Here is a 21,214-nt window from a genome sequence, read left to right as displayed (position 1 = left end):
CGTTGGGTCCAGGGCGTTAATATATAAAATCCCTACTACAATTCCTCAATGATTAGACTCGCTACCATTTACTGAAGTTTATCAAACGGCAGAATCTGTGCCAAACGCTTTACCTCCCACCGCCTTTTTCACTCTCAGGTTCTCCTTCCTCCGGGGGAGGGGGCGGGCTCAGCACCACGACCCGCCCTGTCTGTGCGTTCGTTGGTCGAGCCCGAAGCCCGTTACTGCCGAGTCCCGCCCAAACCACGCCTCCACACCTTTCGTCCGGCCCAGAGAGGGCGTGTCTCTCGTCCCGCCGGAAGATCCAGTCGGTCTCCTCTCGTGAGAATCGGTACGCCCTTAGAGGACCGGAGCGGTGTGGGTGGGGGCGAGTTCCGCGGTCCCTCGGGGCCGGCGCACGCCGCGCCCCGCCCCCTCGGCACGCAGGCTCCGCGCGAGCTCGCGCACGCGCGCGCGCGCACTCTTCAGAGCCTCACTCTGGCCAGCGGGGACTGACGGGCGGAGGCTGAGCTGCTGAAGTACGAAGGGCGGAGCCCAGGCCGGCGATGCCGGCGCCGCCGCCGCCTCCAGAGAGGAGTATGTTTGCAACTCGAGCCAAGAAAGTGAAGATGGCCACCAAATCATGCCCCGAGTGCGACCAACAGGTGGGCGCCGGGGGCCGGGCACCGGGCACACGGGCCGGTGGGGCGGGTGCGCGCGGGCGGGCGTCTGTTGCTGGCGGCCGTTGGCTGTGGAGAGGCCGCCTCGCCGGGGTCCCAGCGACTGAGCGTGTGGGCCGGCCCTCGAGCTCTGGCCACGATGGGAGCCCGCAACCGGCCGGGTAGAGCCGAGGGGTTGCCGGGGAAGCGCCCGGGGCCGCGGCCCGGACGGTGCCCACCTGGCGGCGGTCAGACGGGCGAGTATCTTGCCCTGTGGCCAGCCGCGTGAGAGGGGGCGTGGGTTTATCGTGAGCTGACGGGGCGCCCTGTCCGGACCCTCCCTGAATCGCCTGTCCGGCTCCGGTGACAGCAGCAGGAGTGTGGGGCAGCAGCCCAAGCGGACGAGTTCGGTCCCTCAGTCCCCTCCTGCCCCGAAGAGAATGCCCGATGTGCCGACTCCGAGTCCGGGCTCCTGGCTCCGAAATCCGCCTTCTGCCAGGCAGGGTTGCTTTGTTCCCGTTTCAGATGTGTACGGTGGACCCCCAAAACTGTCCCCCCGCGACCTGGGCGGATGCTTAAATGTGACAGAAAGGCCCGCAGTGTAATGATGTTTTCCTCTTAGACTTTAGTAAATTGGTGATCTTTATGCTTTTTAATAAGTTTCATAACCCCAATAGTCATTAATTTCGTCTAATTTTTAGTAGAACACTTTTAAATACTGTCTCCGTTAAAGTCCTATTTTTCTAGGTGCTCCCCTCTTAATATGCTGTATATTCTTGTTAACTTTTTAAACGATGAATTTATCTTTCTTACCTTATGTCGTTTCTTGAACTTTTAATATCTGCTTTCTAAACTAAATTCACTAGGTCATGCATGGCTTTATGACTACTAGTGGCCTGGGGTTCAGATAGACATTCAAACTTAAAAGGGTTCAGCTATGGGGACTTCCCTGGTGGTCCAGTGGTAAAGAATACGCCTTCCCATGCAGGGGACGAGGGTTCAATCCCTGTTCGGGGAACTAAGATCCCACATGCCGTGGGGCAACTAAGCCTGCGTGCCACAACTGTTGAGCTCTGGCGCCTCAACGAGAGAGTCCGCATGTCACAATTAGAGAGAAGCCCGTGTGCCGCAACTGGACAGAAACACGAGGAGACTGCGCGCCGTAATGGAAAGATCCTGCATGCCTCAACAAAGATCCCATGTACTGCAACTAAGACCCGACGCAGCCAAAAAAAAAAAAAAAAAAGGAAAATAAATAAATAAAATAAATAAATATTTTTTAAAAAGGGGGGACTTTCCTAGTGGCACAGTGGTTAAGAATCTGCCTGGCGGACTTCCCCAGTGGCACAGTGGTTAAGAATCCGCCTGCCAATGCAGGGGACACGGGTTCGAGCCCTGGTCCGGGAAGATCCCACATGCCGCGGAGCAATGAAGCCCGTGGGCCACAACTACTGAGCCTGTGCTCTAGAGCCCGCGAGCCACAACTACCGAGCCCGACGCAGCCCAAAAAAAAAAAAAAAAAAAGGAAAATAAATAAATAAAATAAATAAATATTTTTTAAAAAGGGGGGGCTCAGCTATGACAGTGAACACTGCATGTGATCAGCACAGCATCAGAACAGCATCAAATGACAGCTCAGGTGTAAAGAAAAAAAAAACCATGCAGGTGGTTGCAAGAGCGACCATGGCTTAGAAATTTCATGTTCCTTAGCCCATGAGGAAGGCCTTAGCTTCCAAGGTTTTGCAGAGAATGGCATGATTATACTGTACTTGGGGAGCCCAAAGCTGTGGCTTCTCACCAGGTGCCTTCCAGTCCAGATGCCAACAAGGGGTCATTTTTACCCTAGACAGTATTGCATAGTAATGTAATAGAGCCGGCAGTGCAGAGCTCTTAGCACTCCGCCCATGCTGCCCGCTGTTACTCCCCCCACCATGTTACCTGGCACCGTTACCGGGAGACCATTAATGCTGTAAGGTTAGAGCAGCGTTAGAGGTCCTGCTCAGCCATTGGTTGGTGCTACAGTGGGCTCCATTCAGCCATTGGTCTGCGTCGCAGTGGGCCTCTCCCCCAAACGAGCAACTGTCAATGAGCTCCTTGTTGGCCCATTCAGCCAACAGTCAGCAGTGCGGTCAGGTGGAGAGTGAGGTAAGAGGCGGATCCCAGCCTTCTCACCGGGCCCTCCAGCTCACCCAGCCTCGAGCCAGTGACTGAGTTGGGGGGCCCAGGGAACAGGCTGAGGGCTGTGTCCTGCAGGGCTCCAGAGCCCTTGCCAAGACCGGCCCACTGGCTGGGCGCAGGCCTTGAGGTGGCGGTGAACTTCTCTCCCATACCTGCCTCTGCGACCTAATGGCAGCAGCAGTCTGCATGGGATGCAGTTTTCGGGACCTGGCCCCCACTGTTTGGGTGGCCTGAGGGGCCTGAGGGCCAGTTGGGTCCTGTGCGCCTGGCTCCTTAAGCGATGACAGCTGGGCAGTGTCTGGGGACCAGGTCCTGAGGGAGCCATCAACTGACATCTGCCTCTTCAGCCAGGCCTGGGCACTGGTGGGAAGACCCACACTGGGTGCTGGACGAATGCTCTGGGGCAGGGTAACCGGTGCCCCTGGAGACACCCCCTTCTCTTAGTTAGGCCTGGACCTCGGAGGGTGAGAGTCGTGCCTTGGGACCTTCCCTTTTCTTGTCAGAATAGAGAGTAGCATTTGTTTGGTAGAGATTTACAGGAACATCGTTTCCTGACCATGACCTGACCTCAGACAAAGGATCTGACACCAAGAAGTTTGCAACAACTAACAGTACCCCTCCCTCACCTTTCCTGTAAGAGGGCTTTGCTTAAAGCTTTCAGGGAGTTTGGGGTTTTTAAGGCATGAGCCACCCATCTCCTTGCATGGCCCTGCAATAAACCTTTCTCTGTTCCAGACTCCAGTGTTTTGGTACTGTTTGGCCTCTGTGCCTCGGGCACATGGACTTGCGTTTTGGTAACAGTAACACTGCTGCCATTCCATCTTTATCAAGTTGACAGGGTCAGAGTGATAGAAGGTTAACCAAAGGTATTTTTTCTCATGATGGAGTTTTGTTCACCCTTTATTAATGTGTCATACATAACCCAATGAAAAAAAATTTTTTTTTGAAGTCAAAAGAACTTTAATTAGAATTTGATAGGAAGTTCATCAAAAATATTAAAAAGGTTTTTTTTAAACATTTGGTCAGATAGAATATTTAAGAACAAATACAGATCAGTTAAAGGAAAGATAGTTCACACAATCTGTTATCAAAAGCAGCATTCTAAGTAACCTTGTTCTCTTAGCAAAGAGGAACCAAGTCTGGTCCTGCACCAGTCTACTTTTTTTTTTTTTTTAACATCTTTATTGGAGTATAATTGCTTTACAATGGTGTGTTAGTTTCTGCTTTATAACAAAGTGAATCAGTTATACATATACATATGTTCCCATATCTCTTCCCTCTTGCATTTTTACTGACCTCCTATATGTATAATATTTGATTATTCTTAACCAGAAAAAGGAGAAGTTCATTTAAAGCTCCCTCAATTAAAACCATTTGTAAGACATCTTTTATGCCAAAATGCAGACCTTAATGTGTATTTCTTTTCAAAATAATTACCTTTCCTTTTACTTTCCCTCTCTCAGCAAGAGAAATTTACTGCCTCTACTTTCTCTCAGCATTGTTTTCAGTGTACAGGTTTTGTACATATTTTGTTAAATTTATCTCTATGAATTTAATTTTTTGGATGCTCCTGTAAGTGGAATTGTTTTAAAATTTTCATTTTATCAGTGTTCATTAATTATATATAGGAATACAATTGTTTTTTTTATTGTGGTAAAAACATAAAATTCACCATGTAAACCATTTTAAAGTATATATATATATACTTCAGTGGGATTAATACATTCACAATGTGGTACAACCATCACCACTATCTAGTTCCAGAACATTTTCATCATTCCAAAAAGAGAACCTGTTTTCATTAAGCAGTCACTCCCTGATTCACCCTCCCTCTAGCCCCTAGTAACTACTAATTTGCTTTCTGTTTCAATGGAATAGTCATGCAATATGTGTCCTTTGATATCTGACTTCTTTTGTTTAGCTTATCCATGTTGTATAATATATCAGTACTTCATTCCTTTTTATGCCCAAATGACATTCCATTGTGTGGATGTATCACATTTTGTTAGTCCATTCATTAGTTGATGGACATTTTGGTGGTTTCCACCTTTTGGTTATTGTGAATAGTACTGCTATGAATATTCATGTACAAGTTTTTCTTTTGTGTGTGTGTGTGTTTAATATATTCTATTTACCAGTCAATTTTTGTTTATTGGCCATACCATGTGGCTTATGGGATCTCAGTTCCCCAACCAGGGATTGAACCCAGGCCATGGCAGTGAAAGTGCTGACTCCTAACCAGTAGACCACCAGGGAACTCCCACAAGTTTTTGTTTTAATATCTGTTTTCATTTATTATATTCCCACGAGTGGAACTGCATGGTCATATTGTAATTCTGTGTTTAACTTATTGAGGAATTGTCAAACTGTTGTCTACAGGAGTTGTTGCATTTTACATTCCCACCAACATTGTATGAAGGTTCTAATTTTCCCATATCTTCACCCACACTTGTTATTTTTTGTTTTTAAAAGAGTTAGTATAGTTTGACACCAAAAAAAAAAAAAAGAAGAGAAAGAAAAGAAAATTCTCATGTTTGAAAAGCTTTAAGCTGCATTGTTGGCTCTTTATAACCATGACCAAACCTGTCAGTTTCTCAGCGGAGAGCATGCTGGGAGGATGGAGGAGAAAAATGACACGATGATATCTTCCTAGTTCTGGAGGGTCCTCTGGAATGTAATTTCCTAGAGCTTGTTATTAATTAATTCAACAAATATTTATTAAGCACATGCTGTGTCAGAGACTGTTCTAGTTCAGGAAGTAAAACAGTGAATAAAAGAGACAAATAGCCCTTCCTCCTGTGTGGGGGGGAATTAGAATAGTCATCCTAGAGCATGTGAAGTGGGATATCATTGTGGTTTTGATTTGCATTTCCCTAATAATTAAAGGCATTAAACATCTTTTCATGTGCTTCTTGGTCATTTATATATATTCCTTGGAGAAATATCTATTCAGGTTCGTTGCCCATTTAAAAAAAAAATTTTATTTATTTATTGGCTGCATTGGGTCTTAGATGCTCTTCGTTAAGGTACAGTCTTCTCTCTAATTGTGGCCCACGGACTCCAGAGCACGTGGGCTCTGTAGTTGTGCCGCGTGGGCTTAGTTGCCCCGAAGCATGTCGGATCTTAGTTCCCCAACCAACTATCAAACCTGTGTCCCCTGCATTGGAAGGTGGATTCTTAACCACTGGACCACCAGGGAAGTCCCTCGATGCCTATTTTTGCGTTGTTAATTGCGTTGTTTTTATTGTTTGAGTTCTAAGAGGTTTTGTATATCCTGAGTACTAAACCTTTATCAGATATATGATTTGCAAATATTTGCAAAAACCCATTGATAGTGCCCTTTGATGCACAAAAGTTTTTCATTTTGATGTAGTCCAATATGTCTATTTTTTATTTTGTTGCTTGTGCTTTTGGTGTCATAACTAAGAAACTATTGCCAGACCCAAGGTTATAATGATTTACCCATTTTCTCATCTAAGAGTTGTATAGTTTTAGTTATATATATTCCTTGATTCATTTTGAGTTAATTTTTGTATATGGTGTGAAGTAAGGGTTCAGCTTCATTCTTTTGTATGTGGATAAGAAGAGAAAGAAAAGAAAATTCTCATGTTTGAAAAGCTTTAAGCTGCATTGTTGGCTCTTTATAACCATGACCAAACCTGTCAGTTTCTCAGCGGAGAGCATGCTGGGAGGATGGAGGAGAAAAATGACACGATGATATCTTCCTAGTTCTGGAGGGTCCTCTGGAATGTAATTTCCTAGAGCTTGTTATTAATTAATTCAACAAATATTTATTAAGCACATGCTGTGTCAGAGACTGTTCTAGTTCAGGAAGTAAAACAGTGAATAAAAGAGACAAATAGCCCTTCCTCCTGTGTGGGGGGGAATTAGAATAGTCATCCTAGAGCATGTGAAGTGGGATATCATTGTGGTTTTGATTTGCATTTCCCTAATAATTAAAGGCATTAAACATCTTTTCATGTGCTTCTTGGTCATTTATATATATTCCTTGGAGAAATATCTATTCAGGTTCGTTGCCCATTTAAAAAAAAAATTTTATTTATTTATTGGCTGCATTGGGTCTTAGATGCTCTTCGTTAAGGTACAGTCTTCTCTCTAATTGTGGCCCACGGACTCCAGAGCACGTGGGCTCTGTAGTTGTGCCGCGTGGGCTTAGTTGCCCCGAAGCATGTCGGATCTTAGTTCCCCAACCAACTATCAAACCTGTGTCCCCTGCATTGGAAGGTGGATTCTTAACCACTGGACCACCAGGGAAGTCCCTCGATGCCTATTTTTGCGTTGTTAATTGCGTTGTTTTTATTGTTTGAGTTCTAAGAGGTTTTGTATATCCTGAGTACTAAACCTTTATCAGATATATGATTTGCAAATATTTGCAAAAACCCATTGATAGTGCCCTTTGATGCACAAAAGTTTTTCATTTTGATGTAGTCCAATATGTCTATTTTTTATTTTGTTGCTTGTGCTTTTGGTGTCATAACTAAGAAACTATTGCCAGACCCAAGGTTATAATGATTTACCCATTTTCTCATCTAAGAGTTGTATAGTTTTAGTTATATATATTCCTTGATTCATTTTGAGTTAATTTTTGTATATGGTGTGAAGTAAGGGTTCAGCTTCATTCTTTTGTATGTGGATATCCCACTGTTCCAGCTCCTTTAGTTGAAGAGACTGTTTTTTCCTCATTGAGTGGTCTTGGCACCATTGTTGAAAGTCAGTTGACAATAGATTGATGGGTTTATTTCTGGACTCTCAGTTCTGCTCCATTGATCTATATGTCTGTTATGCCAGCACTACACTGTTTTGTTTAGTTTTTCTTTTCACACGGATACACAGGCTTCTTTTAAAGACTTAAAAAAAAATTGAAGTATAGCTGATTTACAATGTTGTGTTAGTTTCAGGGGTACAGCAAAGTGATTCATATACACATATATATCCTTTTTCAGATTTTTTTCCATTACATGTTATTAAAAGATATTGAATATAGTTCCCTGTGTTATACGGTAGGTCCTTGTTGTTTATCTGTTTTATATATAGTAATGTGTATCTGTTAATTCCAAACTCCTAATTTATCCCCCTTTCCCCTTTTGGTAACCATAAGTTTGTTTTCTATGTCTGTGAGTTTGTTTCTGTTTTGTAAATCAGTTCATTTTGTATCATTTTTTAAGATTCCATATATGTGATATCATGTAGTATTTGTCTTTCTCTGTCTGACTTACTTCACTTAGTATGATAATCTCTAGGTCCATCCATGTGGCTGCAAATGACATTATTTCATTCCTTTTTAGAATGAGTAATATTCCAGGGTGTGTGTGTATGTATATGTGTGTGTATATATATGTCACATTCTTTTTATCCATTCATCTGTTGATGGATACTTAGGTTGCTTCCATGTCTTGGCTATTGTAAATAGTGCTGCTATAAACATAGGAGTACATATATCTTTTCAAATTATAGTTTTGTCTAGGTATATGCCCATAAGTGGCATTGCTAGATCATACGTTAACTCTATTTTAGTTTTTGAGGAACCACCACACTATTTTCCATAGTGGCTGCACCAATTTACATTCCCATCAACAGTGTAAGAGGGGTCCCTTTTCTCCACACCCTCTCCAGCATTTATTTTTATTTATTTATTTATTTAAATAAATTTATTTTTATATATTTATTTATTTTTGGCTGCGTTGGGTCTTCACTGCTGTGCGCGGGCTTTCTCTAGTTGCAGTGAGCGGGGGCTACTCCTTGTTGCAGTGCGCGGGCTTCTCATTGTGGTGGCTTCTCTTGTTGTGGAGCATGGGCTCTAGGTGTATGGGCTTCAGTAGTTCTGGTGTGCGGGCTTCAGTAGTTGTGGCTTGCGGGCTCTAGAGCACAGGCTCAGTAGCTGTGGCGCATGGGCTTAGTTGCTCTGTGGTATGTGGGATTTTTTGTGGCCTGCGGGCTCTAGAGCACAGGCTCAGTAGCTGTGGCGCATGGGCTTAGTTGCTCTGTGGTATGTGGGATTTTCCTGGACCAGGGCCCGAACCCGCATCCCCTGCATAGGCAGGCGGATTCTTAACCTCTGCGCCACCAGGGAAGCCCTCCAGCATTTATTATTTGTAGACTTTTTAATGATGGCTATGCTGACCAGTGTGAGGTGATATCTCGTACTTTTGATTTGCATTTCTCTAATAATTAGCGATGCTGAGCATCTTTTCAGGTGCCTATTGGCCATCTGTATATCTTCTTTGGAGAAGTGTCTAGTTAGGTCTTCTGCCCATTTATTGATTGGGTTGTTTGGTTTTTTTGATATTGAGCTGTAGGAGCTGTTTATATTTTGGAAATTAAGCCCTTGTCAGTCACATCATTTGCAAATATTTTCTCCCATTCTATAGGTCGTCTTTTCATTTTGTTTACGGTTTTCTGTGCAAAAGCTTATAAGTTTGATTAGGTCCCATTTGTTTATTTTGCTTTTATTTCTATTGCCTTGGGAGACTGATCTAAGAAAGTGTTGCTATGATTTATGTCAGAGAATGTTTTGCCTATGTTCTCTTCTGGGAGTTTTATGGTGTCATGTCTTATACGTAAGTCTTTAAGCCATTTTGAGTTTATTTTTGTGTTTGGTGTGAGGGAGTGTTCTAACTTCATTGATTTACATGCAGCTGTCCAGCTTTCCCAACACTACTTGCAGAAGAGACTGTCTTTTCTACATTGTATATTCTTTGTCCAAGATTAATTTTAAAGACTTTTAAAAAATTGAGGTGTAATTAAATGAGTGGTTACCAGTGGGGAGAAAGAAGGGGGGATGGGTGATATAGGGGTAGGGAATTAAGAAGTACAAACTATCACGTATAAATAAGCTACAAGGATATATTGTACAACACAGGGAAAATAGCCAATATTTTATAATAACTATAAATGGAGTATAACCTTTAACAATTTTGTATCACCGTATTATACACCTGTAGCATATAATATTGCACATCAACTATACATCAAATTTTAAAATTAAGGTATAATTATATATGCATAATTATATATTACATACATTATTATAAATTTAATATATGACTAAGGAGAAAATATTTGCAAATGATGTGACTGACAAGGGCTCAATTTCCAAATATACAAACAGCTCATATAACTCAATCACAACAAAAATAAAAAACGCAGTTGAAAAACGGGCAGAAGACCTAAATAGACATTTCTCCAAAGAAGACATACAGATGGCCAATAGGCACGTGAAAAGATGCTCATCGTTGCTAATTATTAGAGAAATGCAAATCAAAACTATAATGAAGTGTACCACCTCACACTGGTCCGAATGGCCATCATTAAAAAGTCTACCTGGGGTGTGCTCAGAGCACAGGGCCTGAAGAAATGGCTTCTCTGTTTACAACAAACCCAAGAGGAATCTGGGTTCATTGTGACAAGAGGCACAAAACTTGTGGCCTTCCTGTGAACAAATACCCAACACGTGTCCCCCTGCACCTCCATGTGGCTGCTGGGCAGGGCTTGATACTGGAAGGAAAGCTACAGTATTTAGTGGGGGAGTTTGCCACCTAGAGCCTATCTGGTTCACACATGGGTGGGCCATGAGTGGTCTTATAGACATAAAGGCTTTGAACCTCTCTTTTCAAGGAAAGAAAAGAAAAAGAAAAATAGATTGTATATGCCATTCTGGAAAAGGCAAAACTATGGAAACAATAAAAAGATCAGTGGTTGCCAGGAGTTTGCGGGGAGAGGGGAGATGAATACACAGAGTACAGAAGTTTTTACGAGCAGTGAAAATGCTTTGAATGACATTATAATGCTGGCTATATGTCATCATACTTTTGTCCAAACCTATAGAATGTGCAACACTATTCACTTCATTAAAGTGAACCCTAAGGTGAACTGTGGACTTTGGTGATTATCTGTCAATGCAGTTCATCCTTTGTGTTAAAAAAAAAAAAAAAGGTGCTGCTCTGTTGATAATGGCTATGCGTGTGAGGGGAGGGGGTATTTGGGGGAATTTCTGTACCTTCCTGTCAATTTTGTTGTAAACCTAAAACTGCTTAAAAGAAAAAGTCTCAAAAGAATTAACACTCAGGATAGAAGTTTTTGGCAAAACTTTTGTTTCACTTTTTTATATGTATACATATTGTATGGTGTGTGTTTGTTGGATTGTGATGTAAAATTTTTTTTAAGATCAAAAAAGTTTGCAGGCCACCGTAGTTAAGTTATACTGGCAAATAAAAGCACAAATTAATCTCAAAAAAATAATACAAATAATAAATGCTGGAGAGGGTGTGAAGAAAAGGAAACCCTCTTACACTGTTGCTGGGAATGTAAATTGGTGCAGCCACTACGGAAAACAGTGTGAGGTTCCTCAAAAACTAAAAATAGAGTTACCATATGATCCAGCAGTCCCATTTCTGGGCATATACCTAGACAAAACTATAAGTTGAAAAGATACATGCATCCCTACGTTTATAGCAGCACTATTTACAATTGCCAAGACATGGAAGCAACCTAAGTATCCATCGACAGATGAATGGATAAAAAAGATGTGAGATATATATATGTGTATATATATATATATATATATATATATATATATATATACACACCATGGAATATTACTCATTCTAAAAAAGAATAAAATAATGCCATTTGCAGCAACATGGATGGACCTAGAGATTATCAAACTAAGTGAAGTAAGTCAGAAGAGAAATACAAATACCATATGATATCACTTATATGTGGAATCTAAAATACAACACAAATATACATATCTACGAAAGAAAAACAGACTTACGGACATAGAGAACAAATTTCTGGTTGCCAAGGGGTAGGGGGCTGGGGGAGGGAAGGATTGGGAGTTTGGGATTAGCAGATGTAAACTGGTATATATAGAATGGATAAACAACAAGGTCCTCCTGTAGCACAGGGAACTATATTCAATATCCTGTGATAAACCGTAATGGAAGAGAATATGAGAAAAAATATATATATGTATAACTGAATCACTTTGCTGTACAGCATAAATTAACATAATATTGTAAATCAACTATACTTCAATAACATATTTTAAAAATTAAGGTATAATTGATATAATGTTAGTTATATGTATTAGTTATAGCATTATATTAGTTTCAGGTGTACAATATAATGAATTGATGTTTGTATATATTGTGAAATGATTACACAATAAGTCTTTGTTTGTTTATTTATTTACAGCAGTTTTAGGTTCACAACAAAATTGAGAAGAGGGTACAGAGATTTCCTATATACCCTCTGCCCCCACACATGCATAGCCTCCCCCATATCAACATCCTCCACCAGACTGGTAAATTTGTTAAAATTGATAACCCTACGTTGACACATCATTGTCATCTGAAGTCCATAGTTTACATTATGGTTCACTCTTGGTGTTGTACATTCCATGTGTGGACAAATCCATAATGACATATATCCACCATTACAGTATCACTGAGTATTTTCACTGCCCTAAAAAATCCTCTGTGCTTTGCCTGTTCATCCCTCCCTCCCCCTCACCTCTAGGAACCACTGATCTTTTTACCATTTCCATAGTTTTGCCTTTTCCAGAATGTCATATAGTTGGAATCATGCAGTGTGTGACCTTTTCAGATTGGCTTCTTTCACTTAGTAATACACATTTAAGCTTCCTCCATGTCTTTTCAGGGCTGGATAGCCTTTTTAAAAAAAAAAAAAAAAAAAAAACACTGAATAATATTCCATTTTCTGGAAGTTCCACAGTTTATTTATCCATTTACCTACAGAGGGACATCTTGGTTTCTTCCAAGCTTTGGCAATTATGAATTAAGCTGTTATAAACATTGTGTGCAGGTTTTTATGTGGATATAAGTTTTCAACTCTTTCAGGTAAATATCAAGGAGCAAGATTGCTGGATTGTAAGATAACAGTATGTTTAGTTATGTAAGAAACTGCCAAACTGTCTTCCAAAGTGGCTGTGGCATTTTGCATTCCCACCAACGAGAGTTCCTGTTGCTTCACATCCTTGTCAGACTTTGGTGTTGTCAGTGTTCCAGAGTTTGGCCATTCTAATAAGTGTGTACTGGAATCTCATTGTTTTAGTTAGCATTTCCCTGATGATTTATGATGTGGAGCATCTTTTCATATGCTTAAATGCTCTTGGTGACATGTCTTTTAAGGTCTTTGACCCTTTAAAAAAAAATTGGGTTGTTTTTCTTATTGTTGAGTTTTAAGAGTTTTTTGTATATTTTGGATAGCAGTCCTTTGTCAGATATGTCTCTTGCAAATCTTTTCTCCCAGTCTGTGGCTTGGTCTTTTCATTTTCTTGAAAGTATATTTTGCAGAGCAGAAAATTTTAATTTTAATGAAACCCAGCTTATCAGTTATTTCTTTCATGATCGTGCCTTTGGTGTCATATGTAAAAAGTAATCACCAAACCCAAAGTCATCTAGATTTTCTCTTATGTTATCTTTTAGGAGTTTATAGTTTTGTGTTTTACATTTAGGTCTGTGATCCATTTTGAGTTAATTTTTGTGAAGGATGTAAGATCTGTGTCTAGATTCCATTTGTTGTTGTTGTTGTTTTCATGTGGGTGTCTAGTTGTTCTAACACCATTTGTTGAAAAGACCATCTTTGTTCCATTGTATTGCTTTTGCTCCTTTGTCACAGTTCAGTTGACTGATTTATGTGTGTCTCTTTCTAGGCCCTTTATTTCTGTTCTATTGATTTATTTGTTTTTTCACCAGTATCACACTATCTTAGTTACTGTAGCTTTATAGTAAGCCTCCAACTTTGTTCTTCTCCTTACATGTTGGGTTGGCTATTCTGGGTCTTTCGTCTCTACATGTAAAGTTTAGAATCTGTTTGTCGATATCCACAAAGTAATGTGACGGGCTTTTGATTGGGATTTCATTGACTCTTTAGATCAATTGGGAAGAACTGACATCTTGACAATATTGAGTCTCTTTATCCATGAACATGGAATATCCATATATTTTAGTTCTTTGATTTTGTTCATTATAGTTGTGTAGTTTTCCTAATATGGATCTTGTACAGTAAGTCCCCTACCTATGAACGAGTTCCGTTCCGAGAGTGTGTTCTGTTCCGAGAGTGAGTTCGAAAGTCTCATTTGTTCGTTAAGTCCAACAGAGTTAGCCTAGGTACCCAACTAACACAGTCATCTATATAGTATTGTACTGTAATAGGTTGATAATACTTTTCACACAATAATACATACAAAACAATCACAAAAAATAAAGAAAACATTTTAAATCTTACAATACAGTACCTTGAATAGTACAGTAGTGCAGTACAACAGCTGGCATACAGGGGCTTGTATTGAGTGAACAGGCGAGAAGAGTTATTGGCTGGAGGAGGGAGAGGAGGGGCGAGATGGTAGAGCTGAAGGATCGTCAGCAATAGGAGACGGAGGGCAAGCTGCAATTTCACTCATGCCTGATGGTGATGGCACAGGTTCTGGTTCTTTGCTGGATTCAATTCTATGTACCTTCTTGAAGAAACGATCTGGTGATGTCTGGGTAGTAGCTCTTTTTTCCTCGTCATAGATGACATGATAGCACTGGATAGCATTCTGAACGGCTGCTGCAACCTTTGTGTACCATTCTACATTTGGGTCCTGTGCCTCAAAAACTAACAGTGCCTCCTCAAATAAAATCCCCTTGCCGTTTCCTGCATTGTGAATCTCTTTGGTTCTTCAGTTACTTCTTTTTCCTCTTGTCTCTCTTCATCCTTTCTCTTGGCCTCCAATTCCATCAGGTCTTCATTAGGAAGCTCCTTGTGTTGCCCAGCAAGGAGTTCAGTGAAGTCGTCGTCTTGTAGATCTCGCTCCAGCTTTGACCTCTTTGGACTCTCATCCACCTTCTCAAACCCACAAAAATCGTGAACAAACTGTGGGCAGATTCTTCCAAACCCCATTCATGATGACAACCGTAACCTCATGCCAAGCAAAGTTAATGTTTTTTATGGCCTTGTAGATGTTATAGTCCTTCCAAAATTGTTGCAAGGTTGTTCCTGATTCGTGTCACTCGCCTTTACCACCTGACACAAAGTGTGACCTAAATAATATTTCTTGAAAGTTGCTATAACTCCCTGGTCCATAGGTTGGGTGAGCGACATAGTATTTGGTGGCAGATGCACTACTTCGACGTTAGGATAAAAGTTGTCCACGAATGGGGGTTGGCCCGGAGCATTGTCAAGCAGCAAAAGAATGTTGAATGGGATGTCCTTCTCCAAGCAACATTTCGCTACCTCCTGGATAAAGTGGTGGAAAAACCAGTCCTGGAAAATGGCCTGTGTAACCCAGGCTTTGGGGATACTCTGTCACACAACAGGAAGAGAGCCCTTGGCTATGTTTTTAAGGGCTCTTGGGTTCTCTGAATGATAAACTAAGAGAGGCTTCAGCTTCATATCGCCGGAAGCATTGCCACTAAACAACAGAGTTAGTGTATCCTTTGCTGCTTTATAGCCTGGCATCAACTTTTCCTTCTTACTGATGTAACTTTGGTCTGGCATCCTCTTCCAGTACAGTCCTGTCTCATCCACGTTAAAAAGCTGCATGGGTAAATATGCACCTTCATCCATAATTTCTCAAAGCATTTCAGGAAGTTCCTGGGCAGCTACTGTATCTGCACTCGCTGCCTCACCACTTACTTTTATGTTGTGAAGGTTGGTTCTAGCCTTGAACTGATGAAACCAGTCATGGCTGACATTAAAAGATGTGCTCTCTGATTCTTCACCGTGTTTCTTCTTCAAGTCTTCATAAAGCCTCTTAGCTTTCTCTTGAATCAACATTAAGCTGAGTGGGACTTGACACTGATGCTGATCCTGCATGCACACACTGAGAAATTTCTCCATCTCCTGTATCACTTTTCCATGCTTCTTCAGTATTACTGTTGACATCATTGGCACAGCAGACTTCACATGTTCCATGATCTTGTCCTTGTTCTTTAGAATCGTTGATGGTTGAACAATTCATGTTATAAGAACAAGCAATGTCTACCATCTTACTGCCTCACTCCACTCTCTCAATTATTTTCACTTTTGTTTCCATCATTATTGCTTGGCGCTTCTTAGCAGACCAGCTACATCACTGCTGCTTTTACACTTGCTTCTGGACATCCTGGGCTTGAAATAAAGATCCTGTACTCCTGTACTCTATACAGGACTGTAAAGTACACAAAAGCACAACCACTTGTAGAGGATGCATGCATGTGACAATGTACGCTAGACACTTGAACTAACTTATATGATTGGACATGTGAATGCATGTTCGCATCTTTGAAAGTTCGCAACTTGAAGGTTCGTACGTAGGGGACGTACTGTACATATTTTATTAGGTTTATACTTATGAATTCCATTTTTTGCCATGCTAATTATAAATGGTATTGTGCTTTTAATTTCAAATTCCATTTGTTTATTCCTGGGATATAGGAAGGCAGTTGGCTTTTTTGCATTAACCTTATGTCCTGTAATCTTGTTACAGTAGCTTATTTCAAGAGATTTTTGGTTGATTCATTTGGATTTCTACATAGACAATCATGTCATCTGCAAAAAAGACAATTTTATTTATTCCTTCGTAATCAGTATGCCCTTTATTTCCTTTTCTTGTCTTATTGCATTAGCTGGGACTTCCAGTATGATGTTGAAAAGGAATGGTGAGAGGGGACATCCTTGTCTTGTTCCTGATCTTAGTGAGAATGCTTCTTGGTTCCCACCATTAAGTATTATGTTATCTGTAGGTTTTTTGTAGATATCTACTATAAAGTTGAGGAAGTTCCCCTCTATTCCTTGTTTACAGAAAACATTTATCATGAATGGATGTTGGATTTTTGTTAAATGTATTTTCTGCATCTACAGACATACCTTGTTTTATTGCACTTTATTATACAATACTTTGCAGATACTGCATTTTTCACACAATGAAGGTTTGTAGCAGCCCTGCATTGAGCAAGTCTATCAGTGCCATTTTTCCAACAGCATTATTTTTTAATTAAGGTATATACATTGTTTTTGTAGACATAATGGTATTACACACTTACTAAACTACAGTATAGTATAAGCATTACTTTTATACACACTGGGAAACCAAAAAATTAGTTTAACTCACTTTATTGTGATATTCACTTTATTGTAGTAATCTAGAACTAAATCTGCACTATCTCAGAGGTATGCCTGTATTGATATGATTGTGTGATTTTTCTATAGTCTGTTGATGTGATAGATTACATTATTTGATTTTTGAGTGTTGAACCAGACTTCATACCTGAGATAAATCCCTCTTGGTTGTGGTATATGATTAGTTTTTTATATATTGTTGGATTCCATTTGCTAATATTTTGATTTTTCTCTGTTGCCTGCTTTCTTTTTCATTGATTTCCTCTTTTATTATTTCCTTCCTTCTGCTTGATTTTAATTTACTCTTATTTTTCCAGCTTCATGAAGATAATTAATTTTAGACCTTTCTTTCCTAATATAAGCTTTTAAAGTTACAAATTTCTCTCTGGACACTGGCTAACCGCATCCCACAAGTTTCGATATGTTGGGTTTTCATTATCATTTAGCTTATAATATTTTCTAATATCCCTTTTGATTTCTTCTTTGACCTGTGGGGTTTTTTTTTTTGTTGCTGTTGTTTTTAAAGAGTAAATTCCAGTTATTTGGGGTTTTCTAGATATCTTATTTTTATCAATTTTCAGTTTCATTCTTTTGTGGTCATATGACATCTCTTGAAGATTTCAGTCTTTTAAAATCTGTAAGAATTGTTTTATGGCCCATTATATAGTCCGCCTTTTGAGTGTTCCCTGTGTACTTAAAAAGAGTATACATTCTTTCTGCTGTTGGGTGTAATAGTCTATAAATTTCTATTATGCTAAGGTGGTTGATATTGTTATGCAGATATCTTTGCTAAATTTTTTTTGTCTAGTTCTATAAATTACTGAGAGAAGTGTGCTAGAAATATCCAGTTATGTTTGCAGATTGGACTGCTTCTCTTTTTAGTTCTCCCAGTGTTTGTTTCGTATATTTTGAAGCTCTACCATTAAGCACTTACACATTTATAATTTTGTATCTTCCTAATGTTTTGACCTTTCTGTTATTAAATGTCTCTCTTTGTCTCCAGTAAATGCTGCTTACCTTGAAATGTGCTTTGTCTGATTTTAATTGCAGCCAGTTTAACCTTCTTTTTTTTTTTTTTTTTTTTTTTGTGGTACGCGGGCCTCTCACTGTTGTGGCCTCTCCCGTTGCGGAGCACAGGCTCAGTGGCCATGGCTCATGGGCCCAGCCGCTCCGCGGCATGTGGGATTTTCCCGGACTAGGGCACGAACCCGTGTCCCCAGCATCGGCAGGCGGATTCTCAACCACTGCGCCACCAGGGAAGCCCAGTTTAACCTTCTTATACTTGTTGTTTGCATGGTTGAGTAGGAAAAACTCACTTTTTCTTCTCCTTTGCTCTCCCATTACTACCACACTCACAACACTTCTGACACCAGATGTGTAGGGGGTTTTCCTATACTAAGCAATTCTCTGTGACACCAGCTGGATGTCCTACAGTTTAACTCAGTTCTGACACTATCTACCTGGAGTTGCAAGTATTAGGTCCCCAGGTTATCCACAACTTCTGTCCGACTTGGCTACAAATCAGAGGTTCCTATGACCTCCACCCCCTTGGATTAGATTATTTCCTAGACCAGCTCACAAAACTCAGGGAAACACTGTGTAATAAAGGATACAGAAGAACAGCCAGATGAAGAGATACATAGGGCAAGGTCTGGGAGGGGCCTGAGCACAGGAACTTTTATCCCCATAGAGTTAGGATGTATCACTCTCCCAGTACTTAGATATGTTGACCAAACTGGAAGATCTCTGAACCCCGTACTTTTGGGATTTTTATGGAGGCTTCATCACATAGACATGATGGATCATTGACTCCATCTGGAGAATTATGGGTTGGGCTGAAAATTTCTAATTCCAAATTTCTAATCATGGCTTGGTCTTTCACCTCATTAGAACAAAAGACACTGCTATCACCCAGGAAATTCCAAGGGATTTAGGAACTCTGTATTAGGAACTGGGATCAATGACCAAATATTAGAACAAAAGATGTTCCTAATGTTCTATCACTTAGGAAATTACAAGGGTTTTAGAAGCTCCCTGCCAGGAACTGGTGAGGCAGGGTGGGGTGGACCAATATATTTTTTCTATTATCTTACAGTGGTGTATCTTTTTTCTTACTTTTTCCCTTTAACCTGTTAGTGTCTTTGTATTTAAAGTGTGTTTCTTTGTATTTAAAGTAAACAGCTTAGTGTTGGTTTTGTTTTGTTATCCATCTGACAATGTCTGCCCTTTGATTGGAGAATTAATCCACTCACATATGATGTAACATATGTTTGGATTTAATTTTTTTTTTGATGTTTGTTTTCTGTCTCATCAGCTTTTTATTCTTCTGTTTCTCTTTTTCTCCCTCTTTTGTCTTAATTACAGTTATTGGTACTATGTTTTAATTTCTCTATTGGCCTTTTACCTTTGTTTGTTTGCTTTGGTGTGTGTGTGTGTGTGTGTGTGTGTGTGTGTGTGTGATTGCTCTAGGAATTATGTTATGCAGCTCTTAACTTATCACAGTCTAGAGGCAATATTGGATTAGTACAGGAAAAATATAGGAGTTTTGCAACCATCTAGTTCCCTTTAATTCTCCTAGCCTTTGTGCTATAATTAGAGTGATCAGCTTATCTCCTGATAAGTTTTATTTCCTAGTTTTAGCACTGAAAGTTCTGTGTCTGGGCAGCTCCCTCAGTCCTGGGCAAATTGGAAAGGTTGGTCATTTTTGCTATTGTTATCATCTTTGTTACATCTATAAATGTTATAAACTCAACAATATGATGTTGTACTTTTTGCTTTAAGTCAGAGGTGGGCAAAATATGGCTCTCAGGCAAAATATGGCTCCCATACCAAATCTGGCTCCTGGCCTGTTTTTGTAGAACCCACAAGCTAAGAATGTTTTTGGTATTTTTTTTAAAGATCAAATATTTTGCATTTTTAAAGAGTTACTAAGAAAAAGGAAAAAGAAAAATATGAGACACGAACAGCTATATGACTGTAAAATATCCCACGAACAGCTATATGACTGTAAAATATCCCATAGTGGGCATGGATGAATCTATAATTTCCTTTAAACAAGAAGCAATATGATGAAAGACCAGATTTATTTTCCCACCTGAAGCAACCATAAAAAGCAGATGAAACATTTAAGACAGTGGTTTTCAAGACACTGGACATTAGGCAATGTAGGGTAGTGACCCTGAGAATTAAGAAACAAATTAGGTGAGCCCTAGGATTGCCCTAGCTAACCACCTTAAGAGAATTCCTGGCTGTGGCACAGGGAAAGGAAACTCAGTAGTATGACAGACGGAGCTAAGGGTTGAGGAGACGGAGTTAAGAGCTGAGGAGACGGAGCTGAGGAGACAGAGCTAAGAGCTCAGAGAGATCAAGGAAACAAAAAGCTGAAACAGGTCCACAATTTAACTCTTATCAGAAATCCAAAATTTCCTATTAGGTTTTGTGCAATGAAAAGATAAAAGGTCTCTGATTGCCCTTTGTGCCTTTACAACATAGGTTCTGAGTTGACTTTAATATATACCGAAGTATACCAGTTGGCAAACCTTCATGGCCTTAATTAATACTGGGGCTCAAATTATAGTTCTACCTGGGATCCCACTAAATTTAAACAAGATACCCCTATACTTTTAGTAGAGTTACCACACAGAGAGAACTATCAGAACTATTGCTTTGCCTAAATTCCCTGTAGTCATAGTGGCTACTGCCGTAAAATATCCCATAGTGGGCATGGATGATCTGACCTATCAAGTAATACATTAAAAGTAAGTCCATGGGGCTTCCCTGGTGGCGCAGTGGTTGCGAGTCCGCCTGCTGATGCAGGGGATGCGGGTTCGTGCCCCGGTCCGGGAGGATCCCACATGCCGCGGAGCGGTTGGGCCCGTGAGCCATGGCCGCTGGGCCTGCGCGTCTGGAGCCTGTGCTCCGCATAGGGGAGAGGCCACAGCGGTGAGAGGCCCGCGTACCGCACAAAAAAAAAAAAAAAAAAAAAAAAAAAGTAAGTCTATGGCATGCACAATCGGCTGGACCAAATGGGACCCCACGGACTTCCCTATCTCCCCCAGTTAAAATAGTTAATATGGCTAAATAAAAATTAAAACAGGGCCTTGATGAATTGAAACCTGTAATACAAGACTTATTTAGAGAAAGGGGGGTTATCTTCACTGCTTCTCCATTTAATAGCCCAATTTTACCTGAATTTTTTTTTTTTTTTTTTTTTTTTTTTTTTTGCGGTACACGGGCCTCTCACTGTTGTGGCCTCTCCCGTTGCGGAGCAC

The 21,214-nt window shown here is 40.4% G+C and overlaps 1 protein-coding gene and 1 non-coding gene across 7 annotated transcripts in view; both read left to right on the top strand.

Moving 5' to 3' along the window:
* The first annotated feature begins 413 nt into the window (after positions 1-413).
* Positions 414-21,214, top strand: part of LOC112065221 (UPF0547 protein C16orf87) — a 32,934-nt gene continuing 12,133 nt past the window's right edge. For 3 of the 6 annotated variants that reach the window (XR_008615549.1, XM_055079099.1, XM_028477527.2), the window contains exon 1: positions 414-644. Coding sequence is in view for 5 of the 6 variants with exons in the window: in XM_055079099.1 (XP_054935074.1) it covers positions 546-644 (99 nt within the window). In the remaining variant the exon portion in view is untranslated. Of the gene's footprint in view, positions 645-1,008; positions 1,610-21,214 lie in introns of those variants that run through there. The other 3 variants (XM_055079097.1, XM_055079098.1, XM_055079096.1) reach the window with 3 other exon arrangements.
* LOC112065259 (small nucleolar RNA SNORA11) lies at positions 10,160-10,289 on the top strand. Its single transcript, XR_002891937.1, has one exon. It is a non-coding gene; the product is annotated as a small nucleolar RNA SNORA11 (small nucleolar RNA).

This window comes from Physeter macrocephalus, chromosome 17, assembly GCF_002837175.3.
Source record: "Physeter macrocephalus isolate SW-GA chromosome 17, ASM283717v5, whole genome shotgun sequence".
Lineage (NCBI taxonomy): Eukaryota > Metazoa > Chordata > Mammalia > Artiodactyla > Physeteridae > Physeter > Physeter macrocephalus.
Note: the sequence above shows the minus strand (reverse complement) of the source record. Positions and strands in the feature narration are given on the sequence as shown.